This window comes from Ambystoma mexicanum, chromosome 7p (genome assembly GCF_040938575.1).
Source record: "Ambystoma mexicanum isolate Mex_15411 chromosome 7p, UKY_AmexF1_1, whole genome shotgun sequence".
NCBI classification, from domain to species: Eukaryota; Metazoa; Chordata; class Amphibia; order Caudata; family Ambystomatidae; genus Ambystoma; species Ambystoma mexicanum.
Window position 1 is genome coordinate 598,054,126 of NC_090939.1, and position 20,868 is coordinate 598,074,993.

At 49.5% G+C, this 20,868-nt stretch overlaps 1 protein-coding gene across 4 annotated transcripts in view; it reads right to left on the reverse strand.

Annotated features, from left to right (window-relative positions):
• HERC2 (HECT and RLD domain containing E3 ubiquitin protein ligase 2) overlaps positions 1–20,868 on the reverse strand; it is a 2,956,340-nt gene that overhangs the window by 11,450 nt on the left and 2,924,022 nt on the right. For all 4 annotated transcript variants that reach the window (XM_069636605.1, XM_069636607.1, XM_069636603.1 and 1 more), the window contains one exon: positions 12,166–12,378. In XM_069636605.1, the coding sequence (XP_069492706.1) occupies positions 12,166–12,378 (213 nt within the window). The remainder of the gene's footprint in view (positions 1–12,165; positions 12,379–20,868) is intronic.

Genomic DNA, 20,868 nt, shown 5'->3' on the forward strand with positions numbered 1-20,868 from the left:
ATGAGGAAGTTATCCTCGGATGCTCGATTCTCTTGCGTTAGGGTCCTAGACCATTCTCTGGTGTTCAGTAGGCTTGGTTTCACCACTGTGATGAGGAAGTTCTCCTTGGATGCTCGGTCCACCCTTTCTTATAATTTGATTGTTACTGCTGGGCAGACAGAAAGCCATTCAAGCCTCTTCCATTTCCATCCCTGTGTCCCCTCCGGTTCTCTTGTGCCTCCCGTTACCTTCTTTGGGACATCAGTATGCCACTGGGCTTCCTGGGACTGGGGTAAGTCTCTCCGAACTTCTCTCCTCTGCGTCCGCAGTACCGCAGCGACTCTGCGCTCTACTGAACAGCTTCTCTCTCTCTTTGTGCCTCGTGTTTGGGTCCGCTCCAGCTGGACCCACGGAGAAGTCCAGCGATTCAGCAATGTCCTCCTCTCTTCGGCATCCCCGGTCGGTCGACAGGATTTGAAACTCCCGCTCTGGATGGTTTCCACACCTGCTGTCTCTCTCGGCTGGGCTTGACCAAATCCTCAGGCCCTCTTATTTATTTATTCATTTATTGTTTGCTTTTTAGGTGCTTATAAAACAAGAAAATACTGTTTTAAAGCACCTACAAGGCAGGGAGGGAGGGAGCAGGGGAGGGGAATACATTACAACACAATATTTAGCAGAGGGGTGAGGGACGAACCTCCTATGCCTTGTCAGTATTCAGAACATGCAAGTGCAGATAGGAATTGGTGGTAAGTGCTGGGGGGTCCGAGCCTGAGGGAGAGCCATAGACGAAGTGCTAGGAATGTTGAGTGCTACACTGCCTGGGCAGCAGGAGGTGTAAGTGCAAGCCTCCAGTGCAGAGGGTGTGCAGATGCTAAGCGCTGTGGATAGACAATAGCTGGGAAGAATTGGTGTGGCAGGTCAAGGCCCAGAGGATGCATAAGGGCCAAGTACACCGATTCAGCAACTGTGGGATTAGCAGAGGAGAGAAGGATGGAAAGAGGAGGAAACGAGGAAGGTCTTAAGGAGATTCTGGAATTTGAGAACATCCCGCTCAAGGGGGAGGAGGAGGCTATAGCAGAGGAGGGAGTCCTTAGAGGAAAATGAGCGACCCCCTGCCCTCTGTTTAGCAAAACGTTTTACACACAGAGTTGGTGCCAGAGGAATGATGTGGTCTAGAGGGAGAGTATTCAGTGAGATAAAGTTGAAGATAGTGTGGTCCTTGGGCCCAGACAGCCTTGTGGATGGATTTGAATTTAATCTGTGCAGCAACCAGGAGCCAGTGAAGACTTTTAAGTGCAGGAGATATGCGGTCCCTGTGCTTAGGGCCAAGGAGAAGTCTGCTGCCCTATTCTGGACAAGCTGGAGGGGTCGCAGAGTTGAAGAGAGAAGGTTCAGGAGGAGGCTGTTACAGTAGTCAAGTCTAGAGAGAAACAGGGCTCGAATCACATTGAGCCTATGAAGCCTTCTCTTCTTATACATTGTTTGCCAGTCCCCGCCCTTTTGGATTGCAAAAGTCCTTCATTGTCCTTGATAGGTTGATCTTCATGCATCCTTGGGCCACCTCCTGCCAGTACTAGCACAGTTAGTACTGTTAATTTCTTCTGTGTTCTTCCTCATCCTGGTACTTTTTGTTTTGGCTGTTTCTCCTACACTACAGAATTACATGGGTCTACTCTCAAGGAAGTGGTTTGAAATGGAGGTGGGGGTAGGGAAGGTTGGGGTGTGACGTTGGCAAATGGGCTGTACCCTAGGGGGATCGTCCTGATCCCCAGAGGGGGGGGGGGGGGGGGGAGTCCCACCCCATGAGGTCCTCCCACATTAAACCACACCACAAAAAATATTGGGTAGCGGCTGCACCTCCCTAGCCTCATCAGAAAGGGCTCCCTTGTGGGGAGACGTGATGAGAGTATCATACTGCTTATGTGGGGAAAGGGAACGGAGATCAGAAAGCACACACTCCTCCCCAAGGGTAGCAGTTCCAGGGCAAACTGCTTTAATAGGATAGGCGCAGAAGCGTGTGACCCCACCTCATGGCTGTAAGAGATATGGGAAAGTGAGCCGTGACTGCCATCCCATTCTCCATTACAACCAAAATGCAGTTTTCCAGAACGCAAAACTAGATCCACATGGCTTCCGTGCACAGGGGCAATTATTGTTCTCCTCTCGCCCCACTCTTGTTGAGTAAGAGATGACAACTGTATTGCCCGTAAGGATCAAGACATTCGTCCCCTCGCAGATCCAATAGGTTGATGTGCCACAAGGTTTAGGTCACTAACCTGTAACTCTTGTTCTCCAGCATGGGTCTGGCATGGATTCATATGCTTATGAATATTCCCCATCGTCAGGCTGGGAATCCTCGGTAAAAGAAAAAAAAGTTTTACTTTAGCTTTACAACTGTATTTCTCTTCTAAACCAATCACTGTGCTCTGGGTCATACTGTCCCTATCCAATGACGGTCCTGTCCCTAAGCTCCACCCCTGGTGACCATCTTCAGATTTGGTAAGCACGTAAAGTGGCAGTATGAACCAAGAAGAGCCAGAGAGGGTAAGGAGGGAAGGTTCGCGTGTGAATCCATGCCAGACCAGTGCTGGAGAAAAAGAGTTACAGGTAAGTAACTTAAACCTTCTCCAGCATGGGGTCTGGCATGGATTCACATGCTCATGAAGGTGTGCACGGACCTCCACGTAACAGCCCTGCAGATGTCAAGCACAGGCACACCAGAGAGAACAGTTGTTGGTGTGATGGCTCTGGTGGAGTGGGCTCTCAGCCGGCCCGGAAGAAGCCTGTTAGGCAGCCAATAACAGTGCATGATGCAGCCGGAGAGCCACCTGGAGCCTTCGACAAGGCCTTTCTGTGATTCACAGGTCCAAAACTGAAAAAGAACTGAGCAGTCCTTCAAAACCTTTCGCGCGTGCCATGTAAAACTTCAAGGCACAAGCAACGTCCAGTGTATGCAACCCCCTCTCCGCTGGCGACTACGGATTTGGGAAGAATACAGGCAACACCAAAGGCTCGTTGAGGTGGCACTCCAATAGCACTTTCGGCATAAAGGTGGGGAGTGTACGCAGTACCACCCTTGTAGCGTGGAAGGATAAGTACAGCTGTTTGCAGGACAGGGCCTGGATCTCCCCAACCCACCTGGCTCAGGTGATCGCCACGAGAAAAGCAGTCTTCCACAAGAGGAACTTCAGGGGAACCTGATGCGTTTGTTCAAAGGGTGCCCCCATGTGTTTAGTCAATACCACATTGAGCTCCCAAGCTAGAGCCGGAACCTTCACCGGTGAAGAAGTCCAGAAGCGGCCCCTGATGAACTCTTTTACAAGTCTGTGAGACCGCAGGGAAGGCCTACACAGTGCCTGGTGTAACGGAATATGGCGACGAAGTGCACCTTCATAGAGGCGTGAGCCAGTCCAGCCTTGGCCAAGGAAAGCAGGTATGGCAGGAGCTGCAGGGCTGTGCCACAAGCCAGTGTTTGAGCCTCTGTGCACGGCACCATACGGAGAATCACTTCCATTTATAGTTGTAGCACTTTAACGTGCAAGAGGCTCTGTCTTTGGCCAGGATGTCCTTACATTCCGTTGGCAAAGAATAATTTCCAAATTGTAAGGCTGCAGTAGCCAGACACTGAGGTTCAGCAACGATGGGTCGTGGTGTAGAATTGCTCCTTCTTCTGTAGCGAGAAGATCGGGAAGTAGCAGCAGCCTGATGGATGGTGCCGTCGACAGACGTAGCAGGTCCGGGTACCATATCTGCCGCGGCCATGCTGGGGCGACAAGTATCCTGCAGTGACACTGTCGTAGTATGTTGATCACTCGTAGCAGGAGTGGGAACCGAAGAAAGGCGTAAAGGAGACCTTCCCATGGGAATAAGAAAGCATCCCCCATGCTTTTCGGCTGGAGGAACCGGCTAACGAACCTCGGACACTTGGAGTTTGTTGCCGTCGCAAAGATGTCGATCTGGGGTGGACGCTATTCGTGGAATAGAAGTTCCACTTGATTCTGGTGAAGCTCCCACTTGTGGCAAGATTGTTGTTCCCTACTGAGTGAGTCTGCAATTGTGTTCTTGGTACCCGTCAGGTGGAAAGGAACGAGAAACATGTCCTGACGAAGGGACCAGCTCCACAGCTCCTGGGCCTTCTTTGAGACAGCTGCACAGCTCCTGGGCCTTCTTTGAGGGCGTCCAGCCTTGTTTCCGGATGTAGAACATGGTAGTGGTGTTGTCCGTGAAGATCCTCACCACCCTGCCCTTCAGCGATGGCAGGAAGGACTTGAGGACCCAGTGGACGGCCGGAAGCTCCAGGACATTGATGCAAAGAGCCTTTTCTTCTGACATCCAGAGGTCTCTGGCATGCAACTTTCCGGTGTGGGCTTCCCAACCTTCCAAGGAAGAATCCATTGTTTCCGTCTCGGGGTCCCGCAGGACTGGAATGGAGCCCCTTCTGAGGGCGCACGCTCCACCACTGTATCGCCTGACAGAACTCCTCATTGAGGGTGATCTTGTCTGTCCAGGATCCTCGGACCTGCAGCCACCTCGCATCCAGAAACGCCTGGAGAGGTCTCATCTGTAGTCTGCAAAGGCGGATGAGGTTGATGCAGGAGGACGACATGCCCAGCAGCGACTTGACGGCTCGCACTGTAGCTGACCGCGCTGCCGACAGGCGCTGCACCTTCCCCAGGATGGGTACCACCCTCTCTTCCGAGGGAGATGCCAGACACGTTACTGTGTTGAGTCGGGCACCCAGAAACAGAGTGTTCGGCGATGGCTCCAAGCAGGACATCTGATAATTTATGGAAAATCCAAGATTCATCATCAGACGGACAGTCCTCGACATGTGTTAGCTCGCCAACGCCTGGGAGCAGGATCGGATTAGCCAATCGTCAAGATAAGGGTAGATGTGGTTGGCCTTGAGATGAAGGCGTGCCACCACCGGAGCCGAGCGCTTTGTACAGACCCTTGGGGCCGACTTTTGGCCAAAGGGGAGAGCCCTGAACTAGTGTCGTCCCTGTACCACGAACCGCAGGAACTTGCAGTGTTTCCAGTGGATGGGGATGTGGAAGTAGGCATCCCCCAAATTCAGCGACACCAAGAAGTCGCCCTGCTCCAGTTGGCCAAGCATGTGTTGCAAAATAACCATCCTGATCTTCTGGGACTTCAAGAACTTGTTGAGGCGTCTAAAGTCCAGGATCGGCCTCCACCCTTCCGGTCTTCTTTTTGGACCAGAAAGTATCTGGAGTACACTCTGGGGTGCGGGCTATATCGCCCCCTTTTTTAACATGGTGTGGACCTCCTGCAGAAGCTCCAACACGTGTTGTTCTTGTCGAGCCACTGGGAGAATATGAGAACACCTGCGTTGGAACTCCAAGGTGTGCCCCTGTCCGAGAGCGTCCAGCACCCATCTGTTGGTGGTGATGGTCTTGACAAACCTCGCCAGCTGGCCTCCCACTGGGATGCATAAGTGGCGGCCCGAGTCCATGGCCAGCTCAGGCCTGTTCCGGTGTCGGGGCCCTGCCCTGCGGATGGCACAGACACTGTCCTCCGCTATCATATACCTGTGAGTGACCACTGTACGCCTCTTGCGTCATGGAGCGGGAAGGTTGTCGATGGGAGGTGTTCTACCGCTTGGAGGACCTGCCGGATTTTCCTCTCGTGGAATGAAAGGACAACGACCGACATGAAATTGAGTTTACTTACATTTTGTAACTTTCTAGACCCAGCACACGCTAACTTACAATAGGGCGCTGGAAGGGTTACTTAGTATCCCCTTTGTCTAGTTTCTCATGTAACATTTTTATGATACCCTTTCTACAATTAATGGCTGGTGGCAGTGGTTTTCATTTTTCCTACCAGTGTGTGTTTCTACCTCTGGCTGCAATTGCAGCTGCAGTAAGACACCCATGGAGCCCATTTGTTAAAATGGCCCTGGTTGTCTTTTTTCGCCATTTCTTGTTGGAAAGGTCATTCTTGAGATTTACTCTGCGCGCCAAACCAGGTTTGGCCCTTTGTTCATTTTGTCTTTGGCAGGATTCACTGGTGAAGCCCGCCACTGTCTTCAGCATGTCTGGCAGAGCAGGAAGTGAGGGAGTTGCCCGAAACTCCCTGTGCTTAATCCCCTTGGTTACAGGACTGCACCCAAAAGGTGATTGTCCGGCTGGCTGTTCTTGGAAGGCCGCCACCCTGCTGTGTGGTTATAGTCATTCCCTTGACAACCAAAGCATCTAATGCCATACCATCTAAAAATAAGCATCTAAAAAAAACCTTTTAACCTCTAAAACCCATTTTTATTAAACTAAACCCTTTACCATCTAAAAAAAATGCATTAGATGCTTTTTCTTTTTTAGATGGTATGGCTGTCGATGCTTTGGTTGTCGACGCAATGACCGGATACCTGCAGTGTGAGTGACAGCTATGCTGCAAATGAATGGGAGAAACATGCATAAAAGGCGGGGCTTTTTGCTTGGAAGGCAGAGTCGACCACTGGACGAAGGAATCCGAAGAAGAACTTGGAAGAGACGCTTGCTGCAACACCTGGACCGTTGGTTTGCCCGGTGAGGCCTTGCTGCATTGCTGAAGCTCCAAATTCGCCTCGACTAGAGAAGCCCTGCAACAGACGACTGCTCCCCTTGGGTTGGTGGGACCAATCAACCCCAAAGCGAACTCTTTTGGACATCTTCTCAGAGCGAGCTGGCTGTACTTCCATTGCTGCTGAAGGAACCGACTGCCAGGGAGAGGAACACCAGATCGAGTGCATCGCTTTTAAGTCAGACCCAAGCTCCAGGAAGATCCTCCAGACTCCCATGAAGCAGGACAGACCAAGCCTGAGCCACCTTAACAGAGTGCTGGACCCTAAATGCGAGTAAAGTCCCTAAAGGTATCCGAGAACCGCGGTAGTGCTGTTTGCGAGAGCCGCAAGGAGCTGAAACCGAGAAGTGCTGCTGTCCATTGCTGCCACCAACCTTCCATTCATAGTGCAGCAATTCACAGATGTCCTCCCTCTTGTCCCCACGACTGAGGTCCAGGAACAGGATCTGCAGACCTACACAGGAACAGCAGCCAGCTGGAACTAGTTTTCTTCAAACCAAAGGTACTGTAAAACTAAGGGGATTTACCAATTGTTGTGTAGCCTTGCTAGCTCTCAGTTGAGACTTGTCTTGGTTGCCCTTGCAGAGTGGCTTGCCGCTTTGACCCGCACAAGCCTCCCAGCGTGTGGCCCTAAAGTGATTTCATTTTCTGCAAAGACTTCTAAAACATTGTGCAATACTTGTTTTACCTACCTGCAAGAAGTGCTTCAGCTCTCCTAGACTTTTGCTCAACTAACACTGGCTGTCTTGGCTATCTGAAAGAATCTTCTTACCTCTGACTTTCTGCTTTAACTATTCCCCAGGAAATAGTTAATTTACTTTGCATTGGAGGGTTCAAAAAGTACTTACCTGCTAAAGAATAATTGTTAACCATTGTTTTCTTTCCCCTTCTTTTCCTTTTGACACTAAACTCAGTATTGCTCTAAATGTACCAGTAATATATCAATGTCCACAGTGTCCTAGTTATTTAAGCCAGGAAGTGTCTGTGTGCCATCCCAAATGGGCATCTACTGATGTATTGAAACAGAGTGTCTGTATTGTTGAAGTCGATTATTATGTTACATATATTTGCTCCCTTCTAATGAAGGCTCATTCAAATGACTGTTAAATGAATAAATAATTGTTTAATCAAGAAACCTTGAGAGTGTTTATTTGGATTCTGGTCACTGTGAATCTCTGTGTGATAACCTTACAGATTACATTGACCCCTCTTTGAGATATGGCTGGCTGCTTAGTCACTCTACCAACTTGTGTAGTACATGCTTATACCAAAGGTTGGGTTAACTATTGCCAAGAGGACAAGGGTGGTGCAGTCTCTGCATACAATCTTGCCTAACACATGCCCTCGAATATACAGAGGGTCACTTGGTGCCAGTTTAAAAATGTTCTCTACCCTTGGGTTAACCACCCGTGTGACGGATTGTGTGACTAGGGAAGGTGCAATTCTCTTTTTAAATGAATTTAATACGGGGATAGACTGGCTAGCAGCTTTCCTTTCTTTTAAAATGTCTTCCACAAATTCAGCATCGGAAACCGTTTCCTGAGTGGATTTTGGAAGTGTGCCGCTGCTTTTTTAAGCAGACTATTAACAGAGAAGCTGATCCTCTATGGAAGGTGAGTGCTGATCTACAGGATCACTGTTCCCAAATATAATGTCTGGCTCATCTAAAGTATTGCGAGTGGAGTTAGCCGGCTAAGCATCTTAATCAAGTCCTTTTGCCATGTACCTTGACCTTTATCACCTTGGTGCTAATATAAATCGTCCTGAAATACATTGGAAGTATCTGCAGTACGAATATAAAGGAGATTGGTGAAGCCTGGGAGATTTGGGAAGTGGCTCGACCAGAAAATTGTCTTTTGTTTAACTGGGTATTTTTCCATAAAGGAGACAAACTCAGACCCCCTTGTCCATTGTTAGTCGGTCTTTAGTCCATGTGCCTACTCTTGGGGTCTCGGGAAGGGAAACACAATGGCCTCTGCGTGCGTATGCGTGTTCGTGTGTGTTTTTTATATTTGCTCCATGTTTTAACTTCATTTTAGTGTCATGCGCTGACGAGAGTACTAAAGCGCAGAGAGCTTTGAAAGCGCAGGTTTGACAACTTTAGACAAAATTGTAGTTACCATTGAAGCCCCTTTTGACGATACCGTTGAAGGTTGGCTTGGGGTTGTGTGCTTATGTGAATGCACGTGTCTTTGTTGCCAGAGGGCTTCCCTGTAGCAGAGCTTGCAGGTTGCCTGGTGGGGCTGGGGACGGACACGCAGGAGTCTAAAGACATCTATTGTATGTCTTCGGCAGCCGAAATGGAACCGTATCTGCCGAGCTCGTCCGAGGCAACAGTGCCGGTAGGAGAATGGGATTCGGCCTGCATGGCGTAGACCACCCACAGTTTAGTGCGCCTTTCTTTAAGTGTTTTGGGTTTAAAGCGATTGCAGGACTTGCACCGCTGTTCCAAGTGATCAAGTGGAAGGCAATTATACACACACTGTGTGCGTCTTTCCAAGGAAATATTTTATTACAGGAAGGACAGAACTTAAAGGCCATCCTTTCCTTTATTATGTCTAAATGTAACGGCAGCTAGACAACAAATCGTAGGAAGTGAAGCGGAAAAAGGCATTCTATAAGAAAGGGTATAAATGTTAAAAACCCCCAGCTCTCACTATTGCAAAGGCCAAAGCCTGGTGAAGGCTGCAGACAGCCATCGTGAAGACAAAGCCCACCGAAGGCTTCAGACGGTCGTCGTCAAGTAATTGACGGACCGCTCGTCAAAATGGCTGTCCCGATGATAACTATATATCTAATACTTATCAATTTAACAGCAATATATATATCTAGTAGCAATGCTATGAACTCAGCATGAAGCGACTTACTACTGTGGGGGTAAAAAAACTATCCGAGAACTCAGCGTGTGCACACGTCACACAGGGATTGTATTACCAACATGCCCTTTTTGAAGTTCGAAAACATAATGCAATACTCCACACCTACCACCAGATGTTGGCCTATGCACAACATGCGATTCTAAGCAGATCCACAAGCCTCAGAAATCTTTTTACAAGTACACAAAAGTTCAAACTTTGTGCCAAATGTTCTGGTATTGGACAGAATCTAGCTCCATTGCTGCAACACTTACTCCACAACTCAAAAATTGCAGCAAACTCTGCCATCTCAAAAACTATGTTCCCATGACCTTAATAATAGCTATGGCAGTATTAGATTTATAAACTAAATGAAGTCTTCATTTCATGACATACCTCTGTGGATCATGACTGTTGGGGAGAATTCTCATTCTATGGCTAATTTACCTTACCTATAGAGTCCTCCAGCAGCTTTGCTGGATTTGAAGGGTTTGTTTCTTTTTACCTGCTAAGAGTGAGACTCTTTTTCCCACTCTTAGGCATTTTTTGCTATGTGTGTTGTAGGCTATTTTTGTGTTTAATGCCCATGGGATTTTCTCTCACCCATAGGAACCATCTTTATTTGCACGTGTTACACAGCACCCTCAGTGCAGTGACACAGAGGTGTCGTAGAGACCCCCAAAGCTAGACTCCATACCCTGGGACTGACTACTGTCTCCCTGGGCATGTTACATACCCATTGACTTTACCAGTAAAATCTTACGAACTTAACCAGTCCAACCCATCTTACTATGGAGGTACTGGAAAGGGTTAATAGTTTTTCCCTTGGGTTCATTTTCGAGGGAGTACCTTAAAGTCCCGCTCTCTAAAGGTTCTGGCTGGTGGCAGTGGTTACTACCAAAAATATTCAACCGCAAATATTTTCCTGTGGGATTTTCCCATTGTTCGAGGCAACACTTTTACTGACAGCCTCTAACATACCGCCGGTTTATTTTATTATTAACTTTACTCCGGTAGATTTTATTTGCCAGAACTTTAATATAACTTCTTTCTCTCGTCTTTCTCCAAACTCCTAACCCAGGTCGGGATCCTTTGTTCGTCCTTTTGGCGGGCTTCTGCCAAGAAGCCCTCCTTTCGGCGCCACTGAGCCTGGGGTAGGTCCGTTGTGTGGGAGGGGGAGTAGGAGCACTGGACAGGGTTGCCTCCGCAACCCATGTCGCACTCTATCCTGATAGGCTGGAGGGTCTCCCGCCAAGATGACCACTCCACTGTGTGAGTGACAGCTAGGATGGATGAATGGGGATCTTTTTGCATAAAAGCAGGGTCCTGAGGACTGGAGGAGCAAGACGTTGCCACTGGAACTAAGAAGCCGAAGAGGAGAGAAGCCAAAGACCCCTGCAACGACTGAACCACCGGTGAAACCCTGCTGCAGCGTCTCACCACTTTTCTCCACACGACAAGAGAAGGTCTTCATCCGAAAGAGCCTTCGTCCCTTGAGCTGGTGGGAACAACCAATTCACCCATCGCTCCTCTGGACCTGCCTTGGTTGAATCGACAGTGCCCAGCACTTGGAGACTAGATGGCTAGGCAGCTATCGAAAAAGGACCGCGATTAAAAGGAGCGTACCTTTTAAACTTCGTTTGGCAGCACCGCGGCTGGTTTCATCCCTGGGTAGTTCAGTGACTCGAACCTTCCTCCACGACGAGAGCCTCTCTTCCTCTGCTAGACCCCTCGAACTGCAGGAACTACCAGGAACAACCACCACCGCAGGAGCCACTTCTTCACGTTTAAGGTACATTGTTCCGCCAGGCCTCCCTTTCCCCGTGGTAGCCCTAAAGGTGTTTTAAATCCTTTATCTAATTGTTGGGTTGGCCGACCTCTCTCTCAACATGGTCTTTCACCTTGCATCTACCTTTTCAATATTCGTTTACCAAAGACTTGACTGCAGCTACAAGAACATTTTTGCTCCTAAGCTCTTGGTCCTGTACCACTGACTCTGGCTCAGGCCTATTGACTCTGGCTGATTTGTTAGATCTGCTCTCACTAGATTGATTTTCAATAAGAAATGTGTTGATGCACCTGAATCTTCTAAACCCCTCTTCCTTCCTACTGTTTTAACTTGTGGAGTGCCATTTTGCTCAGTGTTCATTCACTTATCTTTCTGCTAAAGTGTCACTGTGCATTACTTGTTCACAAAACCTCAGGGAAGTGTTGCTAGGGGGTGTCTGAAGATATTTCGGTTTAACATGTGCTTTCCCTACCTTTCGTTAAATTGATAGAGTGCCATTTGTAGTTGGTTTTCAATGTGCCGTTTTGCTCAGTTTTCACTCTACCGCAAACTTGTCTACAATTGAATAGGGAGTTGTATATACTTTTCCTTGACTGAACTTAATTTACTTTATCAACTGTGATTTATGTGTTGAACTAGATGTGTATAGAATAAATATATTCTCTTTTTGAAACAAAGCTTTGGTCAGTGTTTCCTTGTTCCATAGTACTGTGATACCTATTGTGTAAACCCTGAACACTGCTCATCTCCCTCTTGAGATAAGTCTGACTGCTCAGCCATAGCTACCAACTAAATCTTTGTGGTAAAGAACTGATACCAAAGGGGATTTGTTGCTCTCACCTGTAGCCTTAATCTTGGTTAGTGCTCCCTAAGGGAACTGCACTGGATTCTGCCTACAATGACCACATTTCAGGATTTAGAAGTAACATTTTAATGCACATATGCAAATGAATAAATTACCTGAACAACAAAGTCACGGCCTCTGAAGTCAGCAATTGTCCTGGGAAGTCTTGTCCTGCCCCACACAAACCGCAAGAACAAAGAGCGCTCAGTGTTTGAGAAGGATTCCATTACCTCCCAAAACCACTGAATCAGAAAGGCAGTAGGCTCTATGCCTTTGTATGTGGCTACAGATTTCAGAAGATGAAGTGGGATATCAGGGCTTCCACAGACCTGAAAACAAAATGGTACACTAGATCAGAAAACACATTTCACATAAATTATCTTTGCACTTTTCATCATTACAAATTGAAAAATTCAAACATGTCAATAAAAGATTAACAGGATAGCAGATTCAGTGGCAGCAAATAGTTCTCGGAACCGAACTGCAGCTCTTGGGAAATATGGGACCAACACATAAGCAGTCACAGTACATAAGATATTTGGTGCTGGTCACTTTCAATTAGTAAATATAGAAGGAACAAGTTACTTACCTGCAACTCCTATTCTCCAGCATGGGTCTTGCATGGATTTACATGCTCATAAATATTCCCTGTTATCAGGCTGGGAATCCGTAGTAAAAAAGAAAGCAGCTTTGCTTTAGACTGAAAACTGCTTGTCCCCTCTGTAACCAATCATTGTCCTTTGGGTCATACTGCCCTCAGCCAATGACACTCGTTCTCCTAAGCTCCACCCCCACTGGCCATCGTCAGATTTTGTAGAGCACGTAAAGTGGCAGTATGAACCAAGAAGAACCACAGAGGGATGGCAGGAAGGGGTCGCAAGTGAATCCATGCAAGACCCATGCTGGAGAACAGGAGTTACAGGTAAGAAACGTGTTCCTTGACACAGTAGAATCTCGTAATGGTGTGGGTGGACCTCCACATAGCAGTCCTGCAGATGTCGAACAGGGGAACACCAGAGAGAAACGCTATCGCTGCAGGGATGGCTCTGGTGGAGTGGGCTCTCGGTCGGCCTGGAAGAGGGATGTTGGCCAGCCGATGACAGTGCATGACACAGTCGGAGAGCCACCTGAGTATGGATGCCTTAGAGAGGGCCTTCCCGTGTCCCACAGGTCCAAAATTGACAACAGTTTGAGATGTCTTCCAAAAATCATTTGTGTGCGCCACAAAAAACTTCAAGGCATGTGCAACGTCAAGCGAATGCAATGCCCTTTTTTCAGGCGTAAAAGGGTTCGGAAAGAAAACTGGCAGGACCAAAGGCTTGTTGAGATGGGATTCTGAAGGAACCTTCGGCATAAAGGTGGGATGGATCCGCAGCATCACCTTCCTAGTGTGGAATGTCAAGTACAGCTACATGCAGGGCCTGAATCTCCCCGACCCGCCTTGCTGAGGTGATGACCGCCAAGAAAGCAGTCTTCCACGAAATACATTTGTATTTATTGTTTTATATAGCGCCTTAATCCAAGGCGCTTTACAATGAACAACAAAATATGCATTAAACATGGAACAGTAGAAGCTATAACGGTAAACATGAATCAAACCAGAAAATTAGCATGTAGAACAGTTTACATATGAGAATTACCAGGTTACTCACCGTAGCGACCACCTTACTCCTAGTCCATAGTCCCCTTTCCTCCATACTTATGGGACATCTCTCTGTCCTGTGGGACGGGACCGGAGCACTTTGTAAAAAGCATCAACATTTTCCAAAAATGTGTCCTTCCTCTCTTTCTTGCGCGGGGCCCGGCACGCGGCCATAACCCTGTCCACCTTGGCTCCGCCCCGCGCATTACCCATCAGTCCTTTTCTATCGCCAGGTCAAAGACCGATCAGCAATAACAGAGGAACCTTATTAGAGGGGACGGCGGGCGGGCATATGGAGGAAAGGGGATTATGGACTAGGAGTAAGGTGGTCACTATGGTGAGTAACCTGGTAATACACCTACATCCCGTCCCCTTTCCTCCATACTTATGGGAGATTCCCAAGCACTCCTTACAGGAACTATGGGTGGATGGAAATACCCCTTACTGAAACAGGTTTTTAAGTACAGCCTGACCAAACTGAGCGTCAGCTCTTGAGCTCATGTCGAGACAATAATGCTTACAGAAAGCACATGGGGAGGCCCAAGTAGCTGCCCTAGCAATGGACTCCCAGGGGACATATTTATGAAAAGCAACCGCAGCTGCCTTACCCCACACCAGGTGTGCATGAATACCCTTAGGAGGTTTAAGCCCTTGGACGGTGAAGGACTCCGTGATGCAGGCGGCGATCCACCTAGAAATAGTTGCCTTAGACGCATGCCTGCCCTGGGGGTTGCCGAAGGTCACAAAAAGTTGAGAAGAACTCCTAAGCTCAGAAGTCCTATCCAGGTAGAACTTAAGAGCTCTTCGGACATCAAGACAGTGTAGAACCCTCTCAGCTTCAGAGGCAGGGTTTTGAAAAAAGACCGGTAGGGAGATCGATTGATTCAAATGGAATTTGGTCCCCACCTTCGGTAGAAAGGCTGGGTTTGTCCGAAGGACTACCTTGTCCTTGTGAAAGACCAGGAAAGGATGGTCCACCGACAATGCCAGGAGCTCACTCACTCTCCTTGCCGACGTAACAGAAACCAAAAAGGACACCTCCCAAGACAAGTACTTGCGGTCCACCATAGCCATTGGTTCAAAGGTTTATGGCACAGCGCCGTCGGGACAACATTTAGATCCCACGGCCAGTGCGGATTACGAACCGGAGGGTAGAGGCGTGTCAAACCTGCAAAATGCCTCTTAATCACTGGGTTACTCAGAGAGTACGAGCACTGGTCTGTAGAAAGATAAGCGGAAAACACTGAAAGGTAAGTCCTACATGACAGAACATGAACCCCTGACTCTGCTAGGAAGGACATGAAGGACAGCACTGTCTCAATCGTGGCCACCCTTGGATCCAACTTCTTCTCCAAACACCAATGACAGAACCTGTGCCATTTACTCTTGTACTGAGATCTGGTCGATGGTTTTCTGGCTGCCTGGATAATGTGCATGTTATCCGTAGACAAATTCAGATGCTCTAAGGACTTGAATTTCGGCACCATGCCGCCAAGCTGAGCGATTGTGGGGAGGGGTGCTACATCTGTTGTTCCCCCTGGTGAAGAAGATCGGGAGTTACTGGTAACCTGATCGGCGGATACACGGACAGGTGTTGAAGTTCTGAGAACCAAAACCTGGCCGGCCATCACGGGGCTACAAGTAGAAGGGAACAGTTCACCGAGTTCTTCAACTTCGAGATCACGCGGTGAACTAGAGGCAGAGGCGGGAAGGCATAAGCTCTCATGTTGTGTCTTGGAATCTCGAGAGCATCCCCCAGAGAGGAGGCTTCAAGCCCCCCTCTGGAGGCATACCGAGGAAGCTTCTTGTTCACCGCCGTAGTGAAGAGGTCCACCTCCGGTGTGCCCCAACGCGAGAAAATCCATGAGAGGACCTCTGCCTTCAATTCCCACTCGTAGCTGACCACCGTCCGCCGGCTGAGGGCATCCGCTGTGACATTCAGCTGGCCAGGGATGTGCACTGCAAGCAGCCAGACACCATGAAGCATGGCCCACTCCCATATCTGGATGGATAGATCCACGAGGGGGGGGAGACTTTGTTCCCCTTTGCTTGTTGATGTAATACATTGACACCACGTTGTCCGTGCGTATGCGGACCACCTTGACGACAATGAGCGGTCTGAACGCCCTGAGCGCTAGGAAGATCGCCAGGAGCTCCAAATGATTTATGTGCAGGAGCTTGTCCTGAGGCGACCAGAAGTCCGAGACCTGAAGCAGATCTAACGTCACACCCCACCCCAGAAGGGAGGAGTCTGTTGTGATTGTCACCGTGGGAGCTGGGTCCTGAAACCCTGCACCCACCGACAGGTTGCTGAGAGATGACCACCAATCCAGGTCCACTCTCATGGAATCCGGAATCATTATCAGCCTGGAATCCGGGTCCACAGCCTGACACCAGGAACTCCAAAGAGCCATCTGGGTCCGTCTCATCTTGAGAAGAGGAAGAGCCAGCACACATGAGGCCATGAGGCCCAGAAGCCTCTGGAATCACCAGGCCGACATGCTCTACGACTGCACAAACATCTGACACGTGGCTAACAGATCCGCCATTCTGTCCTTGGTCAGATGCACTCTGCAGTCGATCGTGTTCTAACGAAAACCCAGGAAAATCAGGTCCTGTGAGACCGTCATAGAAGATTTCCACCAGTTCACCGACAGCCCAAGATGGAACAGGAGCTGAAGGAGAGACTGGAGGTTGCCCGCTGCTGCCAGCGGACAAGGGCTGCGTAAGAGCCAGTCGTCCAAATAAGGATACACATGGATACCCTCTAGACGAAGATTGGCGCAATCACCGCCATCATCTTCGTGAAGACACGCAGCGCCGAGCTGAGGCCAAAAGGAAGCACCCGAAACTGGAACAGTCGGCAGTAGAAGCCCTCCCCTCGCTCCCAAAAGGGAACGGGTTCCACCGCTCTGAGGTCCAGAAGTTTCTGAACTTCGGCCTTGAGGGAGGGTGAGCCCGACAGCTGAAAAGGAGGGTTGAGGGGTGGGGTAGGGGGTAAAGGTAAGCAGAAGCCCGCTCGAGCGACTCACAAGACCCATCTGTCTTCTGTGATGGTCTGCCACGCCTCCCAATGAGACGCAATGCGTCCTCCCACCGGGGTCTCGTGCGAGCGCGGAAAACCCTCATTTGGTAGGCTTATCGGTGGCAGTGCCACCTGAACCTGATGAGGAGGCTGAGGAGCTAGAGAAAAACCGCATGCACGGTTGTCTGCGGCAGTTATTCCCCGCTGGAGTATCAACTCTTTGAGATTTTCGGTCGAAGAAGCACCTAAAACCAGAGGAGGGTCGACTTTGTGACAACGGTCTCTAGGATTTGAAAGGAGCTTTTACCAGAACAGACAATGATTTAGCCGTCTGAGTGCTATCCTTGGTCTTGTTGAGCTCTACATCAGTAGAAGAATGAAAAAGCTCCTTTCCATCAAATTGAAGATCCAACACCTTGTCTTGCACTTCCTTAGAAAATTTAGTGGCATGCAGCCACGCCTGCCGTGAGGTATCAACCCCCAGCATAAGGCCCCGAGCCGAGGTGTCTACGTGATGAGCCGCAGCCTCCAGGAGATCCTGGGCCAAGACCCTGGCATCGGAAAGGCCTCCTTTGAAGTCCTCCAGCTTCTCGACCGGGATGTGCTCCTCAAACTCCGACAGACCTTTCCACATCCGCATGTTAGCTCCCGCTAATATCAACTCAGCGTTGGCCTGCCTGAGTTGCAAGGCCGAGTTGGCAAAAAATGTTCTCCCTAGGGAGTCAAGGAGCTTGACCTCCTTTCCCAAGACCCGAGTAGCCGTCGTGGAAGAGGATGCTGTAGGTCTGGATTGCAACGTGGCCGCAGCAACCACTGTGGAGGGGGGAGGCGGACAAGACGATAGCGCCACCTCTTCCGGGGAATGTAGCCTGTACCTCGCATCAATCTTTTTATTTACAAAAAGTCCTGAGTGTGGCTTTTCCCATACTCTTCGGACCTCGGTCAGAACGTCCTTCTTCAGGAACAGGACGGTACGCTCCAAGGGAGACAGGGTGAACGCCCCAGAAAGCACGCCCTCCTGCGGAGTGGGTGCCTCGGGCACCGGAACATCTAAGAAACTCATCATGTCCAGTGCCCGGTCAGGAAAGGCTCTGATAGAGCGGGGAAGGTCCTCGTTGTCCTGATCGCCTTGAGGGTCATCTGACAGGTCAGGATCCCGCTGAGCCGTGTCAGGCACTGCCTTGTCCACTGGGGACAATGGAGGCACAGGCAGAAGAGCCAGGGGAGGCACCACGGGCAAGGGAGGCACCGGCGGAACCACCGGAGGAAGGGGTGGAGCCGGAGGCGCAGGTGGACATATCTCCTGGAAAAGCCCTTTGAAATATTCCCTCATGGGGTCGGTGCGCATAAGCGCTTGAAATTTACCGAAAAAGGCGTCCTCAGGAGATAGTTTCGTAACCTGAGGAGGCCTCTCATGAGGTGGACAAATCCAGGGACGTAACGGGGAAGGGTGCCACACCGGCCCCTCCACTGAAGTATCCACATAAATCAAAGGTGCCGCCCCCGCGGGCAATGAAACATTGTGCGGAAGAGGCATCCGGCATTCCAATCATAAACCGGCCGGTAAGGATGTGCACAAGGGACCTTAGGTTCACCCAAGTTGTAGGGGTAGCACCTAAAATGGCTGCCGTGGTCGTGACGGGAACGGGCGCCATTTTGTCCTCATCTGAGGGGAACTGCGGCACGTGAGGAAGTGAGCCAGGGGTCCCCGTCGATGGATCAGGGGTCTTAATCTTAGCCTTAACATAAGGAACCTCGGCTGAGCCGGTACTATGAGGCCTGGAATGTTTTTGAGACATACCAACCGCCAACTGAGCCTTCGAAGGAAGGACCTCGGCACTGCCGGTAAAAAGAAGAACTTTGCTTCTTTGCCCCCTCAACAGATCTGGTGTCATCACAAGAGCAGGAACGGTGAGAAACCGCTTTCACCGACAAGGCTTTGTCCGACCTCTCAGAACTGTTGGTAGCTTTAGCCTCTGAACGAGGGACCTCGGACCCAGGCCCGGTAACAGCCTTATCTGCACGGGCCTCGAACATCCGTTCGGTAACAAGCCCAGCCAAGGCCTCGGGGCGCACCCCGGTCTTGAGCCGACAGAGGCCTGAGAGTGAGCTCCGGTACCCCACTATTCCGTAGAACTGGGTCTACAAACAGCCCCCACAAGAGGGGCCTCGGAGCGTACTCCGGTGTTCAGAGGCCCCTTACGGAGACCCTCAGAGAAAACTCCGGTAGAATTATTAGGCCCAACGGGCACCTCAGGGCGAACCCCGGTGACAGAGCGATCAATGTCCCTCCCGGACCGCGAGGAACCCGGAAAGGTATCCCCCAGCCTCGAAACAAAGAGGATGGGGATCCGCCCTCGCGAAGCGACGGTGACACGATGAACAATCTGGAAAGTCTAACTTGAAAGACATAGACAAACTAATAAACGAACGCTAGCAAGAGCCAGAGAGGAAAAAAGGGAAGAAAATCTTCTGAGGATGCAAGTGCGTCCGGCCCCGATCGAGCGGAGAAAAGGACTGAGGGGCGATGCGTGGGGTGGAGCCAAGGTGGGCGGGGTTACGGCCGCGTGCCGGGCCCCGCGCAAGTAAGAGAGGAAGGACACATTTTTGGAAAAGTTTGGATGCTTTTTACAAAGTGCTCCGGTCCCGTCCCACAGGACGGAGAGATGTCCCATAAGTATGGAGGAAAGGGGACGGGACGTAGGAGTAAGAAGAGGAGGGGTGGGGGTGGAGAAAGAAGGGGGAGAGAGAGTAGTGAGTAAAGTGAACAGTAGGAAGAATGGAGATTTAGCATAGAAGGGGAAGATAAAGAACAAAGAGAAGGGTAGAAGAAAGAGGGAAAGAATGGTAAGAGGGGGAAGGGGATCAGGGAGGGGAATGAAAAAGAAGAGATTTCAATGTTCAATGAGGAGAGGAAGGAAGAATAGGAAGGGGAGGAACGGATAGAGAAAGGTAGGGAGTTCCAGTGTAAGGGGGCAAGGAGCTGAAAGGAACGGAAACGAGAAGAGGCACAAGGGGGTGGGGAAACTGAAAGTAAGAAAAGATCGGCAGAACGAAGGGAGCGAGAGGGGGTGTAAAATGAGAGAAGAGGAGAGGTAAGGAGGAGCAAGGTCATGGAGAGATTTAAAGACCAGACAAAGGAAGTGATATTTAAGTTGTTATTGGAAAGGAAGCCATCCTAGCTGAGAAAGTGAGTTGGAAATGGAGTCATGAGGAGAGAGAAGACAGAGGGTGTGGATGGCAGAGTGATAAAGGGATTTGAGGGCAGCAAGGTGGGAAGCGGGAAGACCAAAGAAGAGAGAAGAATAGAAAAGACGAGAAAAGATCCGGGAGGAGATTAAACGTTTGGTAGCATGGAAGGTGAGAGAGGAACTAACTTTGCGGATGTTAACGAGATGATAGTGACATGCCAGAGAGGTGTGGGAGAAATGATGGGTAAAGGAGAGGGAAGAGTCGAAATAAATACCAAGATTACGAGCATGGTTGGAGATAGGGAGACTAGAAGGGGGAAATTGAATAGAGGGAGGGGGTGAAGGAGGAGGAATTGTGTTAGATGGAAAGAACAAGACTTCAGTCTCGTCAGTGTTAAGAGATAGTGAGATGATATCCAATTTTTAATGGCAGTAAGACAGGATGAGACATTGAGATGTATGTCAGAGGTGAAGGAAGAAAAGGAGAAGAACAGTTGGGTGTCATTGGCATAGAAATGATGAGAAATCCCAAAGGAGGAGATGATATGAGCGAGGAGTGAAGCATATAGAGAAAATAAGAAGGGTCAGAGGACAGAGCCTTGGGGAACACCGTAATCGAGGGGGAAGTTCTTCTGCCCCAAGAAACGGCGAAACAGCGGTGGGAGAGATAAGAGGAGAGCCAGATAAGAACTGAGCCTTTGAAACAAAGGGAAGAAAGAGTGTTGATAAGTAAGGGATGATCGACAGTGTTGAAAGCAGCAGCAAGGTCAAGGAGGATAAGGATTGAGGATTGCTTAGAATAGCGAGCAGTAAAGAGAGCATTAAGAACGTAGATAAGGGCGGACTCCGTAGTGTGTTTGGGACGGAAGCCAGATTGCAAAGGGAGAAGGAGAGAGTGGGTAGTGACAAAAGTAGAGAGCTGAGAATATGCTAAGCGTTCGAGTAATTTAGAGAGAAAAGT